Source organism: Schistocerca serialis, chromosome 7 (genome assembly GCF_023864345.2).
Source record: "Schistocerca serialis cubense isolate TAMUIC-IGC-003099 chromosome 7, iqSchSeri2.2, whole genome shotgun sequence".
NCBI lineage: Eukaryota > Metazoa > Arthropoda > Insecta > Orthoptera > Acrididae > Schistocerca > Schistocerca serialis.
Genome location: NC_064644.1, coordinates 211,382,586 through 211,409,195, shown reverse-complemented (window position 1 = coordinate 211,409,195; position 26,610 = coordinate 211,382,586). Strand labels below are relative to the sequence as shown.

Genomic DNA, 26,610 nt, shown 5'->3' with positions numbered 1-26,610 from the left:
CAAGATGAAAAAGAAGCCATTTCCATACGCACTGTAAGAATACTTAGTAAGAGTAACCCAACTATCAGGGAGATAGCACGCGAAATGGTCGCCCTTGAGTCTATGAACCTTACCAGGCAGAACTAATAAAAAAACTAGACGATCCACACAAGAAATGGGGTGTTTACCACATTCACCTTTATGGGGCTTTTGCTGGGGTACTTTATGAGATCTCTGACTGTCTGTGAAGGACTGGCAAGCCACTTTCTTGAAGAGCTGAAACCAGAATAGGTAGTATTGTTAGACGCTCTGGTCTGGAGCGAAGTGAATGTGTTAACTCATCCGCAACGTGTTATGTTCCGTTCAGTACGAAACTCTTTGCAGGCCAGTCATTTCAGAAATTTATTGTCTACAGACGGTTGCCTCACAAATGCTTCTTTTGTCAGGTTCACAGTCAAGCTGAGAAATCAGTCATCGTCTCCGAACATTTCCACTACTGTCCGCAGAATAAAATACTGAAAAACGTGTTCGTATCCATCTACATTTGACGTCTTCCAAAGATCAATAACGGGGACCACACTCTAACGACAAAACTCGCACCCATTCCCTAACACGACCTGCTCCGTACTTCAGCGTTGGCGCTACACATGGTGGCAGGTAACGTTCCCCAGGTATTCGCTGAACCCAAACCCATCCATCATATTGCCGCAGGGTATAGCGTTATTCGTCACTCCAAATCACGCGTTTCGAGTCGTCCATTGTCCAGTGCCGTCGTTCTTCACAGCACCTCAAGCGTCGCTTAGCATTTTCTACAGAGACGTGTGTCTTATGAGGAACTTCTCGACCGTTGTAACTCATTCCTTCTAACTCCTTATGCACAGACATTGTGCTAGCTGCCTTGGAAGTCACGAGTGATTTATTTAGTTGATTTCATGCGATTTTTTTACACCTACTCTCCGTAGTGTTCGATGGTCCTTGTCCGTCAGTACATGGGGTATGTATGCCTGGCCCTGGTTTAGCTGCGATCCTTCTTTCATGTTTTCACTTCCAATCACATCAACGACATTCGATCGTGGCATCTTTAGAAGGGCTGAAATGTCCCTGATGAATCTGTTAGTCAGGTGACATTCTGTAAACAGTCTACATTCGAAACCACTACGCGCTCCTGACCGATTCATTGTGCTGTTAGTGCTTCTCTACTAACAACACAATACGCTCCACTTCCTTTTATACTAGCGGGCATGTCTCTCGTAATATTTCACATTCAATAGAGATCGTTTTGATTAGGTATTCTATCAACTTTTCCTACACACAAATGGAAATGAGCGTATGGCATCGTTGGCCCTGAGGCCCCATTCGGGGAAGTTCGGCCGCCAAATGCAAGTCATACTTCATTCGACGCCACATTTGGCGACTTGCGCGCCGGTGATGAGGCTGAAATGATGATGTGGACAACACAACACTCAGTCCACGAGCGGAGAAAAATCTCTAACCCGGCCGGGAATCGAACCCGGGTCCGCTGGCACGGAAGGCAGGCACTTTATCGCCCAGGTAAGCAGGCAGACTTTTCCTACATATATTTCGTGGAATGATGACATTAAATTTGAGCTCATGCGGAGGCTTAGCAATAACGCTGGTTTGAATCGTGCTCAACAAACACAGTACAAAAGAATGTGCTGACGAATTCAGACAATGTTGGAAGGGTATAAAATTTTAGTGACGGGAGAAATAACAAAGGGAGTCCCACAGGGTTCAATTTTGGATCCACTCCTACTCTTTATATGTGTGCATGACCTTCCACTTAACACTCAACAAGCAGAATTGGTACTTTTTGCAGGCGATTCTAGTGTTACAATGAATCCGATTAGAGAGAAAGCAATAGAAGAGATGGTAACTGATATTTTTCGAGGAGCTATAAAGTGAGTCTAAGAAAATATGCTCTCCTTAAATTTTGGAAAACATTCTGGCAGATTAAAACTGTTAGCTGGACCGAGACTCGAACTCGGGACCTTTGCCTATCGCGTGCAAGTGCTCTACCAACTAAGCTACCCAAGCACGACTCACAATCCGTCCTCACAGCTTTACTTCCGCCAGTACCTCGTCTCCTACCTTCCGAACTTTACAGACGCTCTCCTGCGAAAGGCATAGACCCGAGTTCGAGTCTCGTTTCGACACACAGTTTTAATCTGCCAGGAAGTTTCATATCAGCGCACACTTCGCTGCAGAGTGAAAATTTCATTCTGGATTCTTTATTCAGTTCTGTACATCAAATAGTGTCATACTAACATTTGAGTAGCGCACGGGCAGGAGTCAGTAAGTAGGGTAGAAAGTTCCTTTTTCAGGTGTAAAACAGTTGAGTACATCTACTTTTGCTTTTCGTATATTTGCTAGTCTTGGAACCAAACGAATCAGATTACTGGCATATTTTGTAAATTTCGACTTAATAATGTCATATGGAATTTTTTTCTTGGATAACTCATTACACAGATATAAAGTATTGATGGCACAAAAGCGAGCATTAAGAGTAATATGTGGTGGTCACCTACGGACGCCATGTATATACCTCTTCAGGAAGCTAGGCATGTTAACTGCGCAGTCCCAGTACATATATTCGCTAGTGAAATTCGTCATAAATAATCCATTACCATTTTAGAAGAACAGTGATATCCATACCTAGAACACTGGAGGGAAAAGTAATCTTTGTTACCCCTTATTAAAGGTGTCAGTGGGGCAAAAAGTAGTTAACTATGCAACAACAAAAATATTTGATCAGTTTTCCAATAGCTTAAAATGTTTGACAGATACTGAAGAACGTTCTGAATCTAACTTTAAATCATTTCTCTTGGGCAGATGCTCATATTCCACTGACGAATTTCTACTTAAAACCTGTATACATGAAAAAGGTATGAGTAGGACTAAAATAATAATGTTTTAATTAATGTTAACAGTAATCATGTATACAGAACATGTAAACTGACTCGTTTCACTGCATTTTGATAAAAAATAATCTGTGGAAATGTAACTAACAAACATACTTTCCACGAAACTTTCATGACTGGAAGAGGAAAATGCCGGGGAGCATGATGGTAGTACACCATGTACACTTCGCCACACACTCGAGGTGGCTTCTGGAATATAGAGTAGACGTAAGTATAAAATTCATAATTCTAATTTGCAACAACTTACTAAAGTATTTGCTAAATAGCCCACATGCCGTATCCAAGACCTTCGCCTGCAACTGCTGCTGCCCGCACCACAGATATGGTCGACATGTTGCCTGTGCTCCGTCTCCGCAGGGGACACTCCTTTGGAACACCTCGACGTCAACAGTACTGCAGGCACAGCGCATCCATCACAAGAAGCTAGATTTTATCCAAAACATGCCAGTCTGTTTTGAAGCAGAACTCCAGCCGCCACCATGGAAGCATGCGGTGCTAGCTTCGCCACCAGGGACGCCAGCCTCGAGGCAGCGGTATGCGCATCCTGGGCAACAGCACCACAATCGGGGACACTACTTTGCCTCTGCCAACCACGTTGTTTCCAGACATCCAGCAGATATCACTCGGACATGCGTGTATTTAGAGCGACGCCTGGCCGCTCACATCGAGTTCAGTTCGCTGAACCACTGGAAGCAGTTCTGCCGCAGAGCGATCTCAAGGATCTACACCATACGGTTCCAGCAGTATCCTGACTTAGAGGATACGCACCGAAGCCACTACGAGCAGCCAGGTGTTAGGCAAGGAAATGATAGTATGAGCATTTTAACATAACTTATAACAGTTGTTAAATAGTACGATTTTCACATTCCTTTAATGTTCGGACATTTGGCGGTGTAGTACCTGTTTTGATCGTTCACGCCAAATAATATACTCTGAGTTAGAAGTTAGTGTTCGTTTACAAGCGCAGTCCACATGCAACAATGTCACATGAAACTAATATCAGTTTTTATATACCCCAGCCTGTCATTTTTCATGACGCGAAAGATAAATCAAATACGCTGACTGCTGCCATGTTCAACATCAGAATGAATAGTGCGGCAGATATTGTGAGACGATTCAAAAACGCAGACCGTATAGACTCTATAACTCACCAATCAAAGAAGTTGAATGCACGTGACAAGGGAAATCTAATACGAAAAATAAAGAAGCAATCTGCACTCAATACACCAAAATTAGCAGTTGAGCTCCTGAACGAGACTTTAAAGAAGATACATCCTCAAACGAATGACAGAGCATTGGAAAATGGTGACTACAATACAAGAGTAGCTAGGAGTAAACTGTATGCGAATGAACAGAATCGAAGTGGATACTGGACTTTGCTAAAGAGTTTATTACGAAGAAAGTAACATGTCGGAACGACGTCATTTTTACCGAGGAAAGTAAATTTAACATTTTTGGGTCTTATGGACAGATGATGTGGGCGAAGAATAATGAAGAATTGAAAGTCACAAATATTAAGCCCATTGTAAAGCTTGGACGTGTCTGTGTTCTCGTCTGGGGCTGCATATTCGCATTTGAACCGGGAGTTCAAATGTGTGTGAAATCTTATGGGACTTAGCTGCTAAGGTTATCAGTCCCAAAGCTTACACACTACTTAACCTAAATTATCCTAAGGGCAAACACACACATCCATGCCCGAGGGAGGACTCGAACCTCCGCCGGGACCAGCCGCACAGTCCATGACTGCAGCCCCCAAGACCACTCGGCTAATCCCGCGCGGCGTTGAACCGGGCGAATTAGTGTTCATCGACAGTATTATGGAAAAATATGTCTATCGCATCCCATCAGAAAACAATTTACCCAAAAGTGCAGAAAAACGGTGTTATCATACGCATTTAAGTTTAAACAGGACAGTGACCCGAAACATAAGGCTCACATTGTGCAGTGTTATTTGTCGTACGATTTCCAAAAGTCTTCCAACCACCACCTCAATCACCAGACCTCAACACTTTTGAGAATGTTTGGGGAGAAGTAGAGCTACGCGTTAGAAAAAAAAAAATCTAAGTCTTACAAAGAAACTTCGAAGCGTCGAATAGAAGAAGAATGGGACGGTCTATGCACTGGCTGTTTAAAAAAAAGGCCGATAGCTCTTCGCCGCAGCGTTGGAAAGAAGTGATACAACAGAATGGCTACCCAACAAAATGCTGAAACATATAGTTTTGCCGGCAGCGGTGGCCGAGCGATTCTACGCACTTCAGTCCGGTACCACGCGACTGCTACGGTCGCAGGTTCGAATCCTGCCTCGGGCATGGATGTGTGTGATGTCCTTAGGTTAGTTGGGTTTAAGTAGTTCTAAGTTCTAGGATACTTATGACCTCAGATGTTAAGTCCCATAGTGCTGAGTCATTTGAACCATACATTTTTCAGAGAAATTTTTCTAAAAATAATTTGTTTTGGAAAGTGTCCAAATATTAGACAAATGTGAAAATGAGACATAGACATGGCTTCTCCATCCCCAGGTTCCCTACCTTATATTATTCAGTGGAGCGTTATCTATGTCCCGTTACATTTTTTCACTCTCTTACGAGAGCTATTGTGATATGACAGAATTTGGTGACACTTATGTAACATTTTATTTTGTGATGACTGTAAACTTTTTCTTTCACAATGATTATTATTTTCTGATGTTTATCGGTTTTATGTTTACATTGTACCACATGACTTATGGTTACAAACATGTGTTCTGTTTTGTTTACTAACGACTATCTCTGTTACGTCGTTTACGGTGCTACCTAACGACACACATTTCATGCTATGTAAATTTTACCTCCTGTCAGTATATGAGGTTCTCCTCCATAAAAGTAGCATAAACGTACCTTGATCAAGTTGTTCACGATGTTATGACTTATTGATTGCTCTTTGTAAAGTTATCTTTGACTTCACATCTGTTGTCGATGCTTGGGCCACCTATTGGTCTTTGTTTACTTCTTAGATAGTTTAACCGCCAAAGACAGATTGGCAATGGTTCTCTTCGAACAGACAACGGCGCTGCCAAATATAACTGTATGAGATCTGTATTATATTCAATCTATGTGCTTACTTTCGTGAGCATTTTGCTAAAGTTTAATTTAAGTATAAGTACGATATTAATTGAAAATTGTGTATATGGTTTCGTATATGGATTACTGAGATGTATTCTTATGTTATTATACACGAATTTGACGTCGTTAATTTCCTTGTACACTCTGTTCTACAGCTTCAGTCTGATGATGAAATATATAACGCTTAATAAAGTATTGTGTAATCAATACCTTTGTATATTTAAAAATTTGTGCCAAATAAATGTTAATCACACGTGAACTGGGCACTACCTAACAGAATAAAGGAGAAGATGAGGAACATCAGAAGGAGTACTGGCTTCAGATGAGGGTGTTGCTGGGAAGAAAGGTGATGAGGGGGGCGGTGGGGGGGCGGGGAGGAGGGAGGCTGTGAGACAAGTTGAGCCTGCATTATCCTCACCGGTGGCGGCTTCGGGGTCAGCGTCCTTGTCGCTCGACGGAGCCAGCCGCAGCGGGCCGACCACGCTCAGAGAGAAGGGCAGCGGCCCGTCGATGAAGGCGCGGCCGACGCGGGGGAACTGGAAGAGGCCCGCGGCCCGCTTCTGTCCGCCGTTCCCTGCAACAGCAGAGTCCACCCACCTGCAGTCGACTCGTAGTATCGCTCTTCACTCTAGACTAAGTGCACGTCAGACGCAGGTAGAGTTGTAAAGCTACCGTAGACTATCGTAAGGGAGCGTAGATTACTGTAATTTTCCTAGTAGCTTTTGTCAGTTACGATCGTACCCGCTTTACTTGTACGTTCCGTGTATTGCGTACCAATCAGGCGTTCCACGTATTTGTTGCTTCTTCTGCGTATGCGATCAGCGCGTTACTAGATTCCCCTAGGAACTAAGTGCAGATTCACAAAGGGCCCCGTAACCTACAATTGTTCTGCATTGTTACCCTCCTGCCTGTTACTGAAATATAAACAGTATTTATAGCAAAAATGAAATTTTCAGTGTTTAATTCAGGTTTTGTTTGAAAGTTGTTAGCTTGTAACGCGGAGCAGAGGAGTTTTGTAGTAAAAATGAAAAAGAAACAATACCGATTCATCATATAGTGCTAGAAAATGCAATTTTCTCCAAAAAAGTAAAATTTGAAAAAATACTCAATACAAAAACATATCGAATATCGCTTCAAATCTTCTGTTCCTCAACTTTCTTACTTCTCAGCAATAACAACAACGTATTGCCTTTGATCATGATGGAAAACATTCTTTTGAGTACAAAATACCAACAAAAAGTATATAATTTTTAATCTTTTTTAATGTAAACTGTACTTGCATCAGCAGTAATTGCATTGATTCTATAACAGCTTAGAAGTCACGAGATGACTAATTTTTATTAGTTATAAGATGACTTTTGTATTATGTAAGAATGCAAAATACATCATGGACTAACAATGAATAAAGTGTGGTGTTAATTATGTGCAAATCAAAAAACAAAGAGAAATCGTCAGCTCACAGTTTCCTCCTTAAATATTCATTTATGCTACTTTCGCTTCCGATTCTATCAATACTACCGATAATACTACCATTTCTTACATCATTTATGTAATTTTGGTAGAGCGCAACTCTAAGCGTAGGTAATAGTGGCTGTAGAGTTGCCTAGTTGGCAACTGTTACGGGGAAGGCGGGCATAATGGCCATTGCGCACATAACGGCCACTTGAATTCGTGAGTCCGTACAGTGATGCAACCGTACAGAAATTGTGTAAAGGTGTCACTCGAAACCCCCTGAGTTAGGTATAGTCATTTAAAGGAGCCCGGATATCATATTGTCTGGTACTCAAGTTTTGTACGGTTTTGAGACATTCACATCTGACAAAATAAACATCACCAACTCGACTTCATACTGTAAAGAGAAAAGGACGCTAGCAAGTTGTCAGTCCCAGCTATGAATTCTGTGGGAAAATCTGCACAGTAATTCCGATAGATCGCAATGATGAACTTCTGAATGTGCAGCTGTTACACTTCCGCGCGCAAAAGTTTTTTGCCTCTCGCTTCGGCTCACTGCAGACGTCTAAAGACCGAGTGCGAAGTACTGTAAAGAGGAGTGACAACCAGGGGTCACGTAATCGCCAGATGTTGAAGGCGTGCGAAGAGGACGCGGGAGTAGGCCATATCTGTCTGGCGTGTTTTAGAATTTTGTTCGAGAACACGTAATATGGCAACCTCACGCACATATCTGCACAATTTCAACAACGTATATACCTAAAAATCGAAATGAATAAGCCTAATCAAATGAGGAATTGTTAAGTTTTAATCATGCAATGATACTGAAGAATAACGCAACTCCTGCAGATGTACTTCGCTTTAACAGTTCTTCAGTCCAAAGAAAATAACGCACAATAGTGATGTTAATAACTAAACGGCATTATGCTACTACTTTAACGGATAATGATTTATTTCATTAATGTACAATGCATTTGTGAATCACAACGTAAAAGTGTTCAAAGCAAAGAGATCTCTGAACCTGTTACAGGCTGGAAAAGAAACAAAGAACTACCGCTTGTTGGTTTACTGACATGATGAACATGACCCTCTTACTCACGGCACTGAGCAGTAAAGCGTTCAGACGTGAGGCGGCTGCAACTGGGCGGAGTGAGCGACAACCTGTTCTCGCGGAAGTTTAAAAGATAGACATTCAGAAGTTCATCAGCGCGTACTCTTAGAATTACGGTCCAAATTTTCGAGCGGTTTCGTTTCCTGATGCTGGTATCTTGCGGCTGTACTGTTTTCTCCTTAAAATATGGGGTCACATTGTTGATGTTTTCTTGTATGATAAATTCCCACTTCATGTAATTGTTTTAAATTTACACAAGAAGTTAGGTTTTTCTAACATTGTTGTAAGAGTGGTTAATTAATGACAAATTCTCTTCTCTGTTATTGATTCGTTGGTGGTCGTGCCCAACTAACAATATCATTCGTGGAATGGCGTCTAGGCAGTGGCCAATATATCCATTTTTCTTCCTTTTTCAGTCTTAATTATGTTAACAAATATTGAGTGTAACTAAAATACACAATAAATCATTATAAGCAGTGATAATACTAATAATTAATCACTAATATAACATTAGTAATTACTACTGAACGTTATAAATTATTTTTTCCTTTCAACGAAGCACAAAGAAAGCAGTCAATGACGGGATCAGTTGGACACAGAGAGCGCAAGACAGGCAGTGAGAAGGGCGTGGCTGTCAAAACTGCTGCATCCACTGACAGAGCTCTAAAGGATACGTTAAAAAGGAGAATTTTGAAGAAAATCTGTGTCGTTAATCTGTTCTAACTTACAATCGTCTTTCTTCGTAATTTACCAATGTTCAATTTTAACTTACAGATTAATAGGTACAGTTCTTATTCAGTTCTCTACTAGCTACACTGATTTTATTATGTTTTAAAAATGCCAACAGTACACAAGATTAACTCATCAGAGGTACCTGTTAATTTTAAGCTGATATTGCATGCAGACTTGTGACAGACGTCTACCAGCCTGGTCTAGGCATTTCGCATCCTCTGTAAGGCAGCTGGGTATTCAAGCGTCTCAGTTTCCTAACCCCGCCAGCCCTGTAAATACATTCCGTCGTGGGATTGTTGCCGTCTCGTCTAAAACTACACTCCTGGAAATGGAAAAAAGAACACATTGACACCGGTGTGTCAGACCCACCATACTTGCTCCGGACACTGCGAGAGGGCTGTTCAAGCAATGATCACACGCACGGCACAGCGGACACACCAGGAACCGCGGTGTTGGCCGTCGAATGGCGCTAGCTGCGCAGCATTTGTGCACCGCCGCCGTCAGTGTCAGCCAGTTTGCCGTGGCATACGGAGCTCCATCGCAGTCTTTAACACTGGTAGCATGCCGCGACAGCGTGGACGTGAACCGTATGTGCAGTTGACGGACTTTGAGCGAGGGCGTATAGTGGGCATGCGGGAGGCCGGGTGGACGTACCGCCGAATTGCTCAACACGTGGGGCGTGAGGTCTCCACAGTACATCGATGTTGTCGCCAGTGGTCGGCGGAAGGTGCACGTGCCCGTCGACCTGGGACCGGACCGCAGCGACGCACGGATGCACGCCAAGACCGTAGGATCCTACGCAGTGCCGTAGGGGACCGCACCGCCACTTCCCAGCAAATTAGGGACACTGTTGCTCCTGGGGTATCGGCGAGGACCATTCGCAACCGTCTCCATGAAGCTGGGCTACGGTCCCGCACACCGTTAGGCCGTCTTCCGCTCACGCTCCAACATCGTGCAGCCCGCCTCCAGTGGTGTCGCGACAGGCGTGAATGGAGGGACGAATGGAGACGTGTCGTCTTCAGCGATGAGAGTCGCTTCTGCCTTGGTGCCAATGATGGTCGTATGCGTGTTTGGCGCCGTGCAGGTGAGCGCCACAATCAGGACTGCATACGACCGAGGCACACAGGGCCAACACCCGGCATCATGGTGTGGGGAGCGATCTCCTACACTGGCCGTACACCACTGGTGATCATCGAGGGGACACTGAATAGTGCACGGTACATCCAAACCGTCATCGAACCCATCGTTCTACCATTCCTAGACCGGCAAGGGAACTTGCTGTTCCAACAGGACAATGCACGTCCGCATGTATCCCGTGCCACCCAACGTGCTCTAGAAGGTGTAAGTCAACTACCCTGGCCAGCAAGATCTCCGGATCTGTCCCCCATTGAGCATGTTTGGGACTGGATGAAGCGTCGTCTCACGCGGTCTGCACGTCCAGCACGAACGCTGGTCCAACTGAGGCGCCAGGTGGAAATGGCATGGCAAGCCGTTCCACAGGACTACATCCAGCATCTCTACGATCGTCTCCATGGGAGAATAGCAGCCTGCATTGCTGCGAAAGGTGGATATACACTGTACTAGTGCCGACATTGTGCATGCTCTGTTGCCTGTGTCTATGTTCCTGTGGTTCTGTCAGAGTGATCATGTGATGTATCTGACCCCAGGAATGTGTCAATAAAGTTTCCCCTTACTGGGACAATGAATTCACGGTGTTCTTATTTCAATTTCCAGGAGTGTATATGCGGTATTCACTGCCTAGATACTAGGCAGAAAGCTATTGTACAAATTATTTAACAATCACACAGGGAACTGTCTTCTATTATGCAGGTTACACCTTCTATAAGCTCCCAAAACAGTCTAAGAACAGTTTCGCCGCACATTCCTTTATTATGTATAAAGTTTCTTCGCTACATTGCGTGTACTTACATTATAGTGCAGTATTCATTCACATATGATGGACAATCTCTGACTTCTCTTGTTTCTTTTTTCAGTCAACATTTTTGTGGGCTACTTAAGTGATAAATTGTTCCATGTTCGAGTAAGTTTGTAAGAAACAAAAGCAACAAAATTTCAAAAGGTACAAAAAATAAATGCATAATGTAAAATTTGTGGAATGTTCGTCATCAAGGACAAACTAAATTTCCATTGCTTTTTAAGAATGGATAAATAACCAGAATTTTGCGCAAAAAGGTCGTTAAGAGCAGGGGAAGCATTGATTGTTATGAAATCTGTACATTTAAATTTTAGATAGATCTGTTGATTTCATCTGCTGGCTGCCTGAACGAATCATCTAAACTACGTGAAAGAAAGCAAGAGAGGTTTGTAGGAAGTCACCATTATTGTTTATGGGCTTAATGACCATTTTTCCGACGAGACAATAAACCGTAAATTTCTATCCTTCACTATTGTTTAACTTCAGTACCGAGGAGACAATTTAAGAATAGAAATAAAAAATTCTGAAATAATTAAAAATTTTATGGTGAAAGTGATCAAATCTGCGAATCTCAGATTTCGTCATCATTCCGTCCGAAGCAAAGCAAAGACATCGAAAACATTGAACTCAATACACTTGTTGCTGAGCACAGAACTAGGTTTAATCACGAACAATTATTCACGGCGGAGTGCCCATGAAAGCGGACTTGATGCGTATGCAGGAAGACATTCAAAGACAGAGTACGCATTTCCACCAAAACAGTTTTAGGAAACCACCGACGTCACTTAGCATCGGCATGTAGTACTAACATAAGAAGTTACAGTTCCTGCGATATACTATGTGATCAAAGGTATCCGGACACCTGGCTCAAAATGACAAGTTCGAGGCGTCCTCCTTCGGTAATGCTGCAATTCAATATGGAGTTGGCACTACACACGCTGGCAGATGATGTTCACAGAGCATTCGCCATGCCCACACCCTGCCATCGGATCACTACATTGTGTACCGTGATTCGTCACTCCATACAATGTTTTTCCATTGTTCAATCTTCAATGTTTACGCTCCTTACACCAATCGATGCGTCGTTTGACATTTACCGGTGTGATGTGTGGCTTATGAGCAGCCGCTCGACCATGAAATCCAAGTTTTCTTACCTCCCGCCTTCTGTCATAGTACTTGCAGTGGATCCTGATGTAGTTTGGAATTCTTGTGTGATGGTGTGGATAAATGTCTGCCTATTCGACAGTACGACCCTCTTCAACTGTCGGCGGTCTCTGTCAGTCAACATACGAGGTCGGCCTGTACGCTTTTTGCTGTACGTGTCCCTTAACGTTTCCACTATCACATCGGAAACAATGGACCTAGAGATGTTTAGGAGTGTGGAAATCTCGCGTACAGACGTAAGACACATGTGACACCCAATCACTTGACCAGGTTCGAAGTCCGTGAGTTCCGTGAAGCTACCCATCCTGCTCTCTCACGATGTCTACTGACTACTGAGGTCGTTGATATGGTGTACGTGGCAGTAGGTGGCTGCACAATGCACCTAATATGAAAAAAGTATGTTTTTGGAGGTGTCCGGATACTTTTGATCACATAGTATATCAAAATTAAGCAAGGACTAGCGCTAATAGTGATTCAGAAATTATTTCACCAACGTTGAACAAAAAGTATTACCTTACTACCTTATGAAAGTAACATGACGCAAATTTCGACGTTTGTGTTACATTGGAGGAAAAGTTAGATACGAATCGTGTGCATTGTTGTTTGTGACTTTAGCAACCGACTGCAGCAAGTGTGGATGGAGTGTAAAGGTTCTACTATTGTTTATAGGACATCTGGATCCTTCTCACGACGTCAGGTACGAACAATGTATCGATGTAAAATGCGTTATGTCATGAAGGAGGCGGAGGTACTGAGAGGTCAAGAGTAGATGAAGATATACTGGACAGAGCATGTTAAACTTCCTTAAGCAGTCGCCAAAAAACAGTGCGTCGAGGAAGCAGAAAGTTACGTTAGATATAGGCAGTGTGCAAATTCGCAAAAGTGGAAGTGTTGAGTCCCACGGAAAAGGCCACTGATACATACCATGTTGAAAAGCAATGCTTCCCAATTATCTATGTGAACTTTATAAACAAAATAAACGTTATTAACATTCTAAACCTTATTCTTCACGTCTACGTAATTGGAGCCCTTTTCCGCTAGAGGATTCCGAAATGTTGCATGCAACATGGTGGTATGTAAAATAACTATATTATGTCCATTATGATTATCCGGGCTGTTATGCCGTGGTCGGCTGATGAATTTTGTCTCAATTCCCAACGTTTCGTCCCCGTCTGCGGGAGACATCTTCACGGGGGTCTGTCACTCGATGGAAGGTCCAACACACCCGCTGGCTCGCGTGAGAAACAGCATGTTTCAATCGAGTTTCGAATTCGAAGTATCTGCCCACGCGTGAATCACCGTCTCCTTCAGCATGACAATGCGCTACCACACACGAGCGTTGTGACATCTGCAACAATCCTACGGTTTGGGTTCAATGTCATCGATCATACACCACACGGTCCGTGACCCCATTCAATTTCACCTGTTTTCAAGACTTGACGAGCAACTTCGCGGACTTCACTTTAATAGTGAAGGGGAGGTGAAAGTAGAGTTGAGGTTATGACTCCGTCAACAAAGTCAAACATTCTACAGTGACGGTACCAACAAACTGGTGTCTCGTTGGGAGAAATGTTTTCGTTGCCAGGGTGACTATGTTGAGAAATAAATATGCAGACACGCAGAATAAAGACCTGGAAAGTTTCGAAGTCTGGTTTACTTTAAAATCTTTAAGAATTATCAAATAAAAAATTCGGAGGCACCTACCATTCTACAAAAGGCAGAATATTCATTTTGAACCAATCTGGGTCGTTTTGAAGCCCGTACTGTCTCCGTTATTAAATAAGAAAGCCGGATAGTTAAAATATTGTGTGACGTTTCTAACCAATAAATGTTCCACCTATTTTCCTTCGCCGGAAGACTTACCAGGGGACGCACTGGAAAAAAACGTGCACAATATATTGCTTGTGAAAACACAGCTGTGTGGAATCGTCCTCTTTGAGTTAATTGAATGCCTCATGTAGGAAAAAAAGCCACCAGCAGGACGATGCGGATTTTCCTCCTCCTTGGCGTTCACTTTTCGGCACAGGAAAGTGAAGAATAATTGTGATGCTGTAAATCTATAAGCCAGGGAAATATGAGGGCGTACTGAAAAGTAGTGGCTCCCAATTTTTTATGTTATAACTCTTAAAGCACTTTAAATAAAACAAATTTTATTAACATTCTACGTCTTTATTCTTCACGTCCTCATATTTATTCATCAACATAGTCACCCCGGCGTCGAACACATTTCTCTCAACTAGAGACCAGTTTATTGATACCGTCGCTGCAGAATGTTCGTCATTGTTGACGGAGTCACCACCTCACCTCTGCTTGCACCCCTACATCGCTATCAGGGTGTAGTCCGCGAAAGTGATGTTCAAGTATTGGAAACAGATGAAAATCAGATGGAGCGAAATCCGGTCTGTATCGAGGATGGTTGTTGACAGTGTGCGCAAGGCATCGGATTGTTATTGATGTCGCAGCGCACGTCTGGGGTCTCGCATTCTCACGCTGAAAGAGAGGGCGATCGAACTACCCACTCGGTTACAGTAAGCTGTTTCACACGCACAACATAGTTAAGTTACACACCGCTACGTTACAGGCTACGATTCGGAGTCCTCTAGCGGCAGAGAACTGAAAATATGTAGACATCAAGAATAAACATGTTTATAACGTTAATTTTATTTAAAAAGGTCTAAGAGTTCTCTCAAAAGAAATTCCGAGGGACTATCCTTCAGCATACCCTAGTAAAAAAATAAATATTTATGTTGTTTAAGAATACGTTAGTCGAAACTTACGAGGGTCATTCAATAACTAAAGAGACAAATTGGTCAGAGGAAAAAAGCTGTTTGTAGGGCAAGTTTGGTACTTTTGTGGCTTTAAGTTGGCATTACTTGGATGAGCCCTGATCAGCTGATGTATCAACATCGTTTTGTTTATAATCTCAAAGATACATTTCAAGATGGCGAGACCGCTTGAAACGTTCACATTAGTTGAACGACGTTCTGTCATTCGTTTTTTACTCGCTGAAGGCGAGAAACCAGTGAATATATACTGTAGAATTTCTAAAGTTTATAGTGAAGGTTATATAAATCGTGCAAGCTTTTACAAGCAGTTCAAAAATGGTCGCGACTCAGTGACTGACAAACACTGTTCTGGCCGACCAGTTGCAGTTTCAACGCCGTCATTTGAAAGTCCAATAGATTACATTATTCGTGCCGACCGCCGTGTGACTATGGAAATGATAGTTGATAAGGTTCAAGTTAGTACTGGTACAGTTCATAGGATTATCTGTACGGTACAACAAAACACGTGCGAGATGGGTCCCAAAGGAGCTGACTCGGCTACACAAGGAAACGAGGTTGAGAATGTGCACTGAACTGAAGGAACATTATGAAAGAGAAGGTGAGCAATTCCTCAACAAAATTTTAACTTGTGATGAAACTTGGGTTCATTACTATGAGCCAGAATCAGAAAGGCAAAGCATGGAGTGGAAGCACACCAACTCATCTGTGAAGAAAAAATTCAAAACCCAGGCATCATGTTGACGGTGTTTTGGGATGCTGAATGTCCAGTTTTTTTGTGATTATCTAGAAGAGCCGTGTACAATAAACAGCTAATACTACTTGGATTTACTTTTAAACAAGGTGAAGCCAGTGTTGAGAGAGAGACGTAGCGGATCTCAGAGGAGGGATGTGATTCTCCAGCAAGAGAACGCACGTCCTCATATTGCTCAACTAACCTGTGAAACCATCGACAGAATGAGCTGGGAAGTATTGTCTCATCCCCTTTACAGTCCTGACTTAGCATCTAGTGATTTCCTTTTGTTTGGTGCACTGAAGGAGACATGTGGGAAGAGGTTCCAGGACAACGAGGAAGTGAAAAAGTTTATGGGAAAAGAGCAGCCGGGAAAAAAAAAGCTTTTAGCTCGTTGGAACAAGTGCATAAATGTTCAAGGGGATTATGTTGAAAAGTATAAAAAGTATTGTGTTGTAAAAATAAACCCTTTTTTTCTCCAGATCAATTTGTCTCTTTAATTATTGACTGACCCTTGTAAATGATATTTCTTGCCAACGGTTTTAAGCTTTGAGAAGCAAAACATAAAATCCGTCACTGAAGCTTAGAAAACAACCCATACAATATGACCTTCCGAGCCCGGCTTCGTTTATGACCTTTCTCCCACAGCGACTTGATGCTGACATGCGTATAGCTGCATTAATTACTCTCCGGAACGTCAGCAGGTTTCTGCCGTGACAGACTACATATACGTCGGCACAGATTTTTCGGTCCTGCCAGAAACTGTAGGCCTGCCGCGTGTCTGGAAATTAACGAATTGCTGGCTACAAGGCGGCATCCCGGCCGTATCAGAGGGAAAATACCTGCGAACAACAAAAAGCCCTCTGCCGCGAACAGCTGCGCACCTCGCCGGAGTTCAGGAACAGGTGCCTGCACCCCGCTCTGCACGCACTCATTTGTTTCAGCCCCAGAGCTGCTCCGGACGCCGCGGCATTCCATCGGTTTTTCTACCGCCCGACTCCTCCTGAACTCTGGACACCCGATCGACAATCGGTTAATCCGATAATGTTTCGCAGCCGTTATCGAGCGGCCGGGATAATGAGGCGAACACCGTTCTCCTTCTACGCGTGTTGCGGCTTATCACTTGATAGCCAGGTATTAGTGAAACCTAATCGAAAAAAAAATGATTTTAATAAATTGTGATAATCACAATGGAAAATTGTACTGAAATGCAGGAGGATCTGCAACGAATTGACGCATGGTGCATGGAATGGCAATTCAATCTCAATGTAGACAAGTGTAATGTGCTGCTAATACATAGAAAGGAAGATCCTTTATCATTTAGCTACAATATAGCAGGTCAGCAACTGGAAGCAGTTAATTCCATACATTATCTGGGAGTGGAATGATCATATAAAGTTGATCGTCGGTAAAGCAGATGCCAAACTGAGATTCATTGGAAGAATCCTAAAGAAATGCAATCCGAAAACAAAGGAAGTAGGTTACAGTACACTTGTTCGCCCACTGCTTGAATATTGCTCACCAGTGTGGGATCCGTACCAGATAGATGGTTCAAATGGCTCTGAGAACTATGGGACTTAACTGCTGAGGTCATCAGTCCCCTAGAACTTAGAGCTACTTAAACCCAACTAACCTAAGGACGTCACACATCCATGCCCGAGGCAGGATTCGAACCTGCGAACGAATCGGTCGCGCGGTTCCAGACTGTAGCGGCTAGAACCGCTCGGCCACCCCGGCCGGCCCGTACCAGATAGGGTTGATAGAAGAGATAGAGAAGATCCAACGGAGAGCAGCGCGCTTCGTTACGGGATAATTGAGAAATCGCGAAAGCGTTACGGGGATAATAAAACTGCAATGGAAGACTTTGCTGGAGAGACGCTCAGTAGCTCGGTACGGGCTTTTGTTGAAGTTTCGAGAACATACCTTCACCGAGGAGTCAAGCAGTATATTGCTCCCTCCTACGTATATCTCGCGAAGAGACCATGAGGATAAAATCAGAGAGATTAGAGCCCACACAGAGGCATACCGACAATCTTTCTTTCCACGAACAATACGGGACTGGAATAGAAGGGAGAACCGATAGATGTGCTGAAAGTACCCTCCGCCACACACCGTCAGGTGGCTTGCGGAGTATGGATGTAGATGCAGATATATCTCCATCTATTATTCAAGCCACTGGTTCTTGGGGACTGGGGGCGTTCACTTTGATGAAAGGCTGATAAAGGCTCGTAAGGCGTTTGCGTGGGTTCTAGGGCAGCACATACACAATGAATGTAACACAGAATAGTGAATAATAAAATATATTACCTGGATTTAATAACGCTGGTTACAACAATTGTAGAATGCATATTTAGTTTACCTGTCCATCGTTGAACACAAACTAAATAATATTATCTGAACTAGAGTCAGAAGTAAACTAATGTTGTGTCTTGATGTACTATTAGAAGAACAGTTCCACACTGACAGTACTCAGTGAAATCTTAGGCAGGCAGTCACTGTCCGTAGACAATAATTACTATTTACTATTGTGTTTTTACTGTAGACTAACCACTATCTTGCTATCGGTCATGTTTGTATGTTACTCCATGACTTGAAGAAAAGAAGACTAACGTTCCTCTGAAACTCACTAGCAAGACTGACTTGGAGCTTACACCTCCCAACTTGTGCTCGTGCACGGTTACTTAAGCGCGCGTTCCTGGTAGCGGTGGCGCTGCCTCCAGAGGGCGTGATTCTCGCGGGCAGCGTGATTGGTTTGCATGCAGCAATGTTCCTGGTGCGGACGGAAGTCCTGTGTTTCTTCTTGTACCAACTGTTGCAAACTCTTCTTGTGTAGTATCTCAGTACGCCAACGTACTCTTTTTAACGCCGGGCATCTTTCAGCATTATTGTGCTATTTTCAGTTCTATGAAATGCAAACATATTGTAAGTGATAGTTATTGGAACAAAAATAATGTCTAAAACGTTTTATATCTATCGTGATTGTTATCTCATATTCTACAGTGTTAGGTTCTGTACGACCTGCTTTGCATTATGATACAGGATGACTTAGGAGGAATGGTCAATATTCAGGGATATGACAGGAACGGTCATTCGAAGCAAGTAAGTCCAGTAAATCAATATCTTAATAGCTGAGAGCACTTCCTCAGGGTCGATACTGTAAAAAAATCTCTTCTACTGCAAGCTCTTTGCTTTCTGTATTTTGGAATGAGACAGTATGGACCAAATCAAGATAAAATTATAAACATCAGGATTGGCGATCAAGAGGTAGATGCAGTTAAGGAATTCTGCTACCTAGGCAGCATAATCGCTCATGACGGTCGGAGCAAGGAGGACATAGAAAGCAGACTAGTACTGACAAACAGGGCATTCCTGGCCAATAGAAGTCTACTAGTAGGCATTAATATGAGCAAGAACTTTCTGAGAATGTGCTTTTGGAGCACTGCATTGTATGGTATCGAAACATGGAATGTGGGAAAACCGGAACAGAACAGAATCCAAGTATTTGTAATGTCGTGCTACAGAAGAATGTTGAAAATTAGGTGGACGGATAACGTAAGGAATGAAGCGGTTCTCCGGAGAAACGGCGAGGAAAAGAATGTATGGAAAACACTGACAAGAAGGAGGGACAGGATGATAGGACATCTGTTAAGACATCGGCGAGACGAATAACTCCCATTGTATTAGAGGGAGCTGTAGAGAGTGAAAGGGACTGAAATACGTCCAGCTAATAACTGAGGACGTTGGCTGCAAGTGCTTCTCTGAGATGAAGAGGTTTGCACACGAGAGGAATTTGTGGCGGGCCGCAACAAATCAGTCAGAAGAGTAATCATAGTATCGAAGATGAAGGAGTACCTACAGCTCTTAAGATATGCGTTTTAGAACTCATGTTTATTATTTTTTCTTCGAATGGTCGTTCCTGTCGTAACCTTCAATACCGACTATTGCTTCTGGGACACCCCTGTGTAGCTTGCTACCTGCAACGAAATATTAATGTCTCTTCTATGGTTTGCGACTTAAATCACTTTATCCATCTTGAAGGAAGACAACTTCTCAGCCAAGATCGCATTTTGTAAAATATTTATTTACAATGACCGATTTCACAATAACGGAGTTACCATCTTATGATCTTTGAACAGTGTACGTAAAGCGTAAAGTATAAAATTACGAACAACAGCGCACAATGTCATACAAAAAGAGAATTATTATTAAACATACACTATCTGATCAAAAGTATTTTGACACCTCCAAAAACATATGTTTTTCATATTAGGTGCATTGTGCTGCCATCGACTGCCAGCTGCTCCGTATCAGCGACCTCAGTAGTCATTAGACATCGTGAGACAGCAGGATGGGGCGCTCCGTGGAACTCACGGACTTCGAATGTGGTTGGTGATTGGGTGTCACTTGTGTCATACATCTGTACGCAAGATTTCCACACTGTTTCCGATGTGATAGTGAAGTGAAAACGTCAAGGGACACGTACAGCACAAAACCGTGCAGGCCGACCTCATCCGTTGACTGACAGAGACCGCCGACAGTTGAAGAGGGTCGTAATGTCGAACAGGCAGACATCTATCCAGACTGTCACACAGGAATTCCAAACTGCATCAGGATCCACTGCAAGTACTATGACAGTTAGGCAGGAGGTAAGAAAACTTGGATTTCATGGTCGAGCGGCTGCTCATAAGCCACACATCACGCCGGTAAATGTCAAACAACGCCTTGCTTGGTGTAAGGAGCGTAAACACTGGACGATTGAACAGTGGAAAAACGGTACACAATGTGGCGATCCAATGGCAGGGTGTGGGTATGGCGAATGCCCGGTGAACGTCATCTGCCAGCTTGTGTAGTGCCAACAGCAAAGTTCGGAGGCGATGGTGTTATGATGTGGTCATGTTTTTCATGGAGGGGGTTTGTACCCCTTATTGTTTTGCGCCGCACTATCACAGCACAGGCCTACATTGATGTTTTAAGCCCTTTTTGCTTCCCACTGTTCAAGAGAAATTGGAGGATGGCGACTGCATCTTTCAACACGATCGAACACCTGTTCATAAATCATGGCCTGTGGCGGAGTGGTTGGACGGCGGTAACATCCGTGTAATGGTCTGGCCTGCACAGAGTCCTGACCTGAATCCTGTAGAACACCTTTGGAATGTTTTGGAACGCCAACTTCGTGCCAGGCCTCACCAACCGACATCGATACCCCTCCTCAGTGCAGCACTCCATGGAGAATAGGCTGCCATTCCCTAAGAAACCTTCCATCACCTGATTGAATGTATGCCTGCGAGAGTGGAAGCAGTCATCAAGGCCAACACCACATGGAACCCCAGCATTACTGAAGAGGGGGGGGGGGCGGGGGGCACCATGAACTTGTGAGTCATATTCAGCCAGGTGTCCGGATACTTTTGATCACATAATGTACCTGCAGGTGCCCAATTAGAGCTCTAAATGCTCTCCATCTCTTAATTAGCTTGATAGCTGAAATAAGATGCATTGGTACGTCAAAGTTGAAACTAGTATTTACAATATGTTTCCCAAAGCGTATACGTTGCATATTGTTGTTGTTGTTGTGGTCTTCAGTCCTGAGACTGGTTTGATGCAGCTCTCCATGCTACTCTATCCTGTGCAAGCTTCTTCATCTCCCAGTACTTACTGCAACCTACATCCATCTGAATCTGCTTAGTGTATTGATCTCTTGGTCTCCCTCTACGATTTTTACCCTCCACGCTGCCCTCCAATGCTAAATTTGTGATCCCTTGATGCCTCAAAACATGTCCTACCAACCGATCCCTTCTTCTAGTCAAGTTGTGCCACAAACTTCTCTTCTCCCCAATCCTATTCAATACCTCCTCATTAGTTACGTGATCTACCCACCTTATCTTCAGCATTCTTCTGTAGCACCACATTTCGAAAGCTTCTATTCACTTCTTGTCCAAACTGGTTATCGTCCATGTTTCACTTCCATACATGGCTACACTCCATACAAATACTTGAAGAAACGACTTCCTGACACTTAAATCTATACTCGATGTTAACAAATTTCTCTTCTTCAGAAACGATTTCCTTGCCATTGCCAGTCTACATTATATCCTCTCTACTTCGACCATCATCATTTATTTTACTCCCTAAATAGCAAAACTCCTTTACTACTTTAAGTGTCTCATTTCCTAATCTAATCCCCTCAGCATCACCCGATTTAATTTGACTACATTCCATTATCCTCGTTTTGCTTTTGTTGATGTTCATCTTATATCCTCCTTTCAAGACACTGTCCATTCCGTTCAACTGCTCTTCCAAGTCCTTTGCTGTCTCTGACAGAATTACAATGTCATCGGCAAACCTCAAAGTTTTTACTTCTTCTCCATGAATTTTATTACCTACTCCGAATTTTTCATTTGTTTCCTTTACTGCTTGCTCAATATACAGATTGAATAACATCGGGGAGAGGCTACAACCCTGTCTCACTCCTTTCCCAACCACTGCTTCCCTTTCATGCCCCTCGACTCTTATAACTGCCATCTGGTTTCTGTACAAATTGTAAATAGCCTTTCGCTCCCTGTATTTTACCCCTGCCACCTACAGAATTTGAAAGAGAGTATTCCAGTTAACGTTGTCAAAAGCTTTCTCTAAGTCTACAAATGCTAGAAACGTAGGTTTGCCTTTTCTTACTCTTTCTTCTAAGATAAGTCGTAAGGTTAGTATTGCCTCACGTGTTCCAACATTTCTACGGAATCCAAACTGATCCTCCCCGAGGTCCGCTTCTACCAGTTTTTCCATTCGTCTGTAAAGAATTCGCGTTAGTATTTTGCAGCTGTGACTTATTAAACTGATAGTTCGGTAATTTTCACATCTGTCAACACCTGCTTTCTTTGGGATTGGAATTATTATATTCTTCTTGAAGTCTGTGGGTATTTCGCCTGTGTCATACATCTTGCTCACCAGATAGTATAGTTTTGTCATGACGGGCTCTCCAAAGGCCGTCAGTAGTTCTAATGGAATGTTGTCTACACCCGGGGCCTTGTTTCGACTCAGGTCTTTCAGTGCTCTGTCAAACTCTTCACGCAGTATCGTATCTCCCATTTCGTCTTCATCTACATCCTCTTCCATTTCCATAATACTGTCCTCAAGTACATCGCCCTTGTATAAACCCTCTATATACTCCATCCACCTTTCTGCCTTCCTTTCTTTGCTTAGAACTGGGTTGCCATCTGAGCTCTAGATATTCATACAAGTGGTTCTCTTCTCTCCAAAGGCCTCTTTAATTTTCCTGTAGGCAGTATCTATCTTACCCCTAGTGAGACAAGCCTCTACATCCTTACATTTGTCCTCTAGCCATCCCTGCTTAGCCATTTTGCACTTCCTGTCAGTCTCATTTTTGAGACGATTGTATTCCTTTTTGCCTGCTTCATTTACTGCATTTTTATATTTTCTCCTTTCATCAATTAAATTCAATATTTCTTCTGTTACCCAAGGATTTCTATTAGCCCTCGTCTTTTTACCTACTTGATCGTCTGCTGCCTTCACTACTTCATCCCTCAGAGCTACCCATTCTTCTTCTACTGTATTTCTTTCCCCCATTCCTGTCAATTGTTCCCTTATGCTCTCCCTGAAACTCTCTACAACCTCTGATTCTTTCAGTTTATCCAAGTCCCATCTCCTTAAATTGCCACCTTTTTGCAGTTTCTTCAGTTTCAATCTGCAGTTCATAACCAATAGATTGTGGTCAGAATCCACATCTGCCCCTGGAAATGTCTTACAATTTAAATCCTGGTTCCTAAATCTCTGTCTTACCATTATGTAATCTATCTGATACCTTTTAGTATCTCCAGGATTCTTCCAGGTATACAACCTTCTTTCGTGATTCTTGAACCAAGTGTTAGCTATGATTAAGTTATGCTCTGTGCAAAATTCTACAAGGCGGCTTCCTCTTTCATTTCTTCCCCCCAATCCATATTCACCTACTATGTTTCCTTCTCTCCCTTTTCCTACTGACGAATTCCAGTCACCCATGACTATTAAATTTTCGTCTCCTTTCACTACTGAATAATTTCTTTTATCTCGTCATACATTTCATCAATTTCTTCATCATCTGCAGAGCTAGTTGGCATATAAACTTGTACTACTGTAGTAGGCATGGGCTTTGTGTCTATCTTGGCCACAATAATGCGTTCACTATGCTGTTTGTAGTAGCTAACCCGCACTCCTATTTTTTTATTCATTATTAAACCTACTCCTGCATTACCCTTATTTGATTTTGTATTTATAACCCTGTAATCACCTGACCAAAAGTCTTGTTCCTCCTGCCACCGAACTTCACTAATTCCCACTATATCTAACTTTAACCTATCCATTTCCCTTTTTAAATTTTCTAACCTACCTGCCCGATTAAGGGATCTGACATTCCACGCTCCGATCCGTAGAATGCCAGTTTTCTTCCTCCTGATAACGACGTCCTCTTGAGTAGTCCCCGCCCGGAGATCCGAATGGGGGACTATTTTACCTCCGGAATATTTTACCCAAGAGGACGCCATCATCATTTAATCATACAGTTAAGCAGCATGTCCTCGGGAAAAATTACGGCTGTAGTTTCCCCTTGCTTTCAGCCGTTCGCAGTACCAGCACAGCAAGGCCGTTTTGGTTAATGTTACAAGGCCAGATCAGTCAATCATCCAGACTGTTGCCCCTGCAACTACTGAAAAGGCTGCTGCCCCTCTTCAGGAACCACATGTTTGTCTGGCCTCTCAACAGATACCCCTCCGTTGCGGTTGCACCTACGGTACGGCGATCTGTATCGCTGAGGCACGCAAGCCTCCCCACCAACGGCAAGGTCCATGGTTCATGGGGGGAGGACGTTGCATATTATGTATTATATTTATGCTGTTATTCATAATTTTATATTTTGTACATTATGTACACTATTAACGAATCAGATGATGCTAACTCTGTTTTAAAGAAACCGGTAAATCGTAAATAGGGTTTTATAGAAGCGATCTTGTCTTAGAAGTTGTCTTCCTTCAGGCTAATTATCTGCAGATCGCCCCTTTCTACCCAGTATGAGCAAACTAACTAATCACTTCATTTATATGTTTGCATTGCACGAAAACTGAATAAAAGTACCACTGAGAAAGGCACAAAGATGCTGACCATTTTTAGCCATGAGAAGAAGGACTATTGTTTGCGTAATAGGCGGACATGAATTCCCATAATTTAGTTTGCGAGCACCGCTGCTGTCAGAGCTTCATAAATGTAATAACAGCACTGCTAATACTGTGTGTCACAGTTAGACAGAGACCCAAATAAAAACTTTGAAACAATAATAAACTTTCGAAATGTATCGTTACTTCGAAATCTCTCACTGTTGTTAAAAATTACGCGTAGAACGTTATACAGAGGCCGAACGCAGACGCATAAACGACCTCATGTCTTTTTCGACGATGCTACTCATTTGACGATGGTTTGAGAGTGAGATCAGTATAGGGTTTTCTTATCCAGTACCTCCTAATTGTATGGAAGTCACCAAGCGCTGTCTGGCAGTATTTAAAACACAGCTCCGACATTCGGGAGGACGGCGAATCAAGTGTTTCAGTGATTATTTTTAAATAATATTTCTTCTGCTTAAAGGTTAATTCATTCTTTACATTTTCATTGACCTCTGTTATTGTTAACAAGACGATTACTTTATTGGAAGTGCTTGATTTTTCGCCGAATTTTGTTCTTGAAATCACCCAAGCCGTGGCGTCGTATTATCGCAACGTTTAGACTAGTCCCCTGCTCATTATCTTCAGACGTCTTTGACGAGGAGGAAACATTCCGATAACATGGTTGCACGACTAGGCTGATAACCAGAAAAGATTTCATCAGTAATAATTGTTCTAAACCTGCTTCCCTCTTGAAATGAAAGTAAGGACCATGAATTTTATTGTTTCGTAAATGCACTTCAAAGTTATAAAGTTAGTGTAAAATTTCTATGAGTTATTTCTATAGAAAGGGTTCTCATGATTAAATTGCAATTTAATAATACTGGTTTTGCTGTAAGGTAATAACAACGATCTGAACCATACTACACATCAATTCGGAATAGCACTGGTAGTTTAAGAGTGTAAAAAATGTTTTTTATTTTCTTGCGATTATGTCGTTGCAGTTCTGTGTGTCTTGCAAGATTATTATAGTGCAGTACAGTATCAGCAATGTTCCGTGTTTTTCATATCATAATTCAAACAAGGAACAGAAGTTCTGTAACAGAACGTTTGTTTTAGGCAGAAAGTTTCCTTTGTTACGGCGCAAATATATAAATCCAGCCACTTACGCATTACAGTTGCACACTTTAAGCATTAGTAACGTCGTAATACTTTGGGAATAGAAGCAAACATTTTATAAAGTTTACGTAAATTCTGACCTCCGTAAAAAAGTGTGTGTAACATCCGCACAGCAAGATTCCTTTAAAGTCATCACCTGAGTAACCAGTTGACCGTTGATGCTACTGGACTGGCGGTTCTAGTTTTATAAATAAAGTACCGTGTCGTTCCTCAGGCTTTAAAATATTTCGTGTGTTCTCTCCTCTTCTCAGATGTATGGGATTACACTGTTTTATGTTTATTCAAATGTTTTTTCATTCATGTGTTTCTCATTTGGAAATTTTTGCAAGGGTATGTTCGGTTCTCCCATTCGCCTGACAACCGAGGT

At 42.6% G+C, this 26,610-nt stretch overlaps 1 protein-coding gene across 1 annotated transcript in view; it reads right to left on the bottom strand.

Moving 5' to 3' along the window:
- LOC126412982 (uncharacterized) overlaps positions 1-26,610 on the bottom strand; it is a 150,280-nt gene that overhangs the window by 58,727 nt on the left and 64,943 nt on the right. Inside the window, exon 3 of the mRNA XM_050082874.1 lies at positions 6,438-6,593. Coding sequence (XP_049938831.1) covers positions 6,438-6,593 — 156 coding nt within the window. The remainder of the gene's footprint in view (positions 1-6,437; positions 6,594-26,610) is intronic.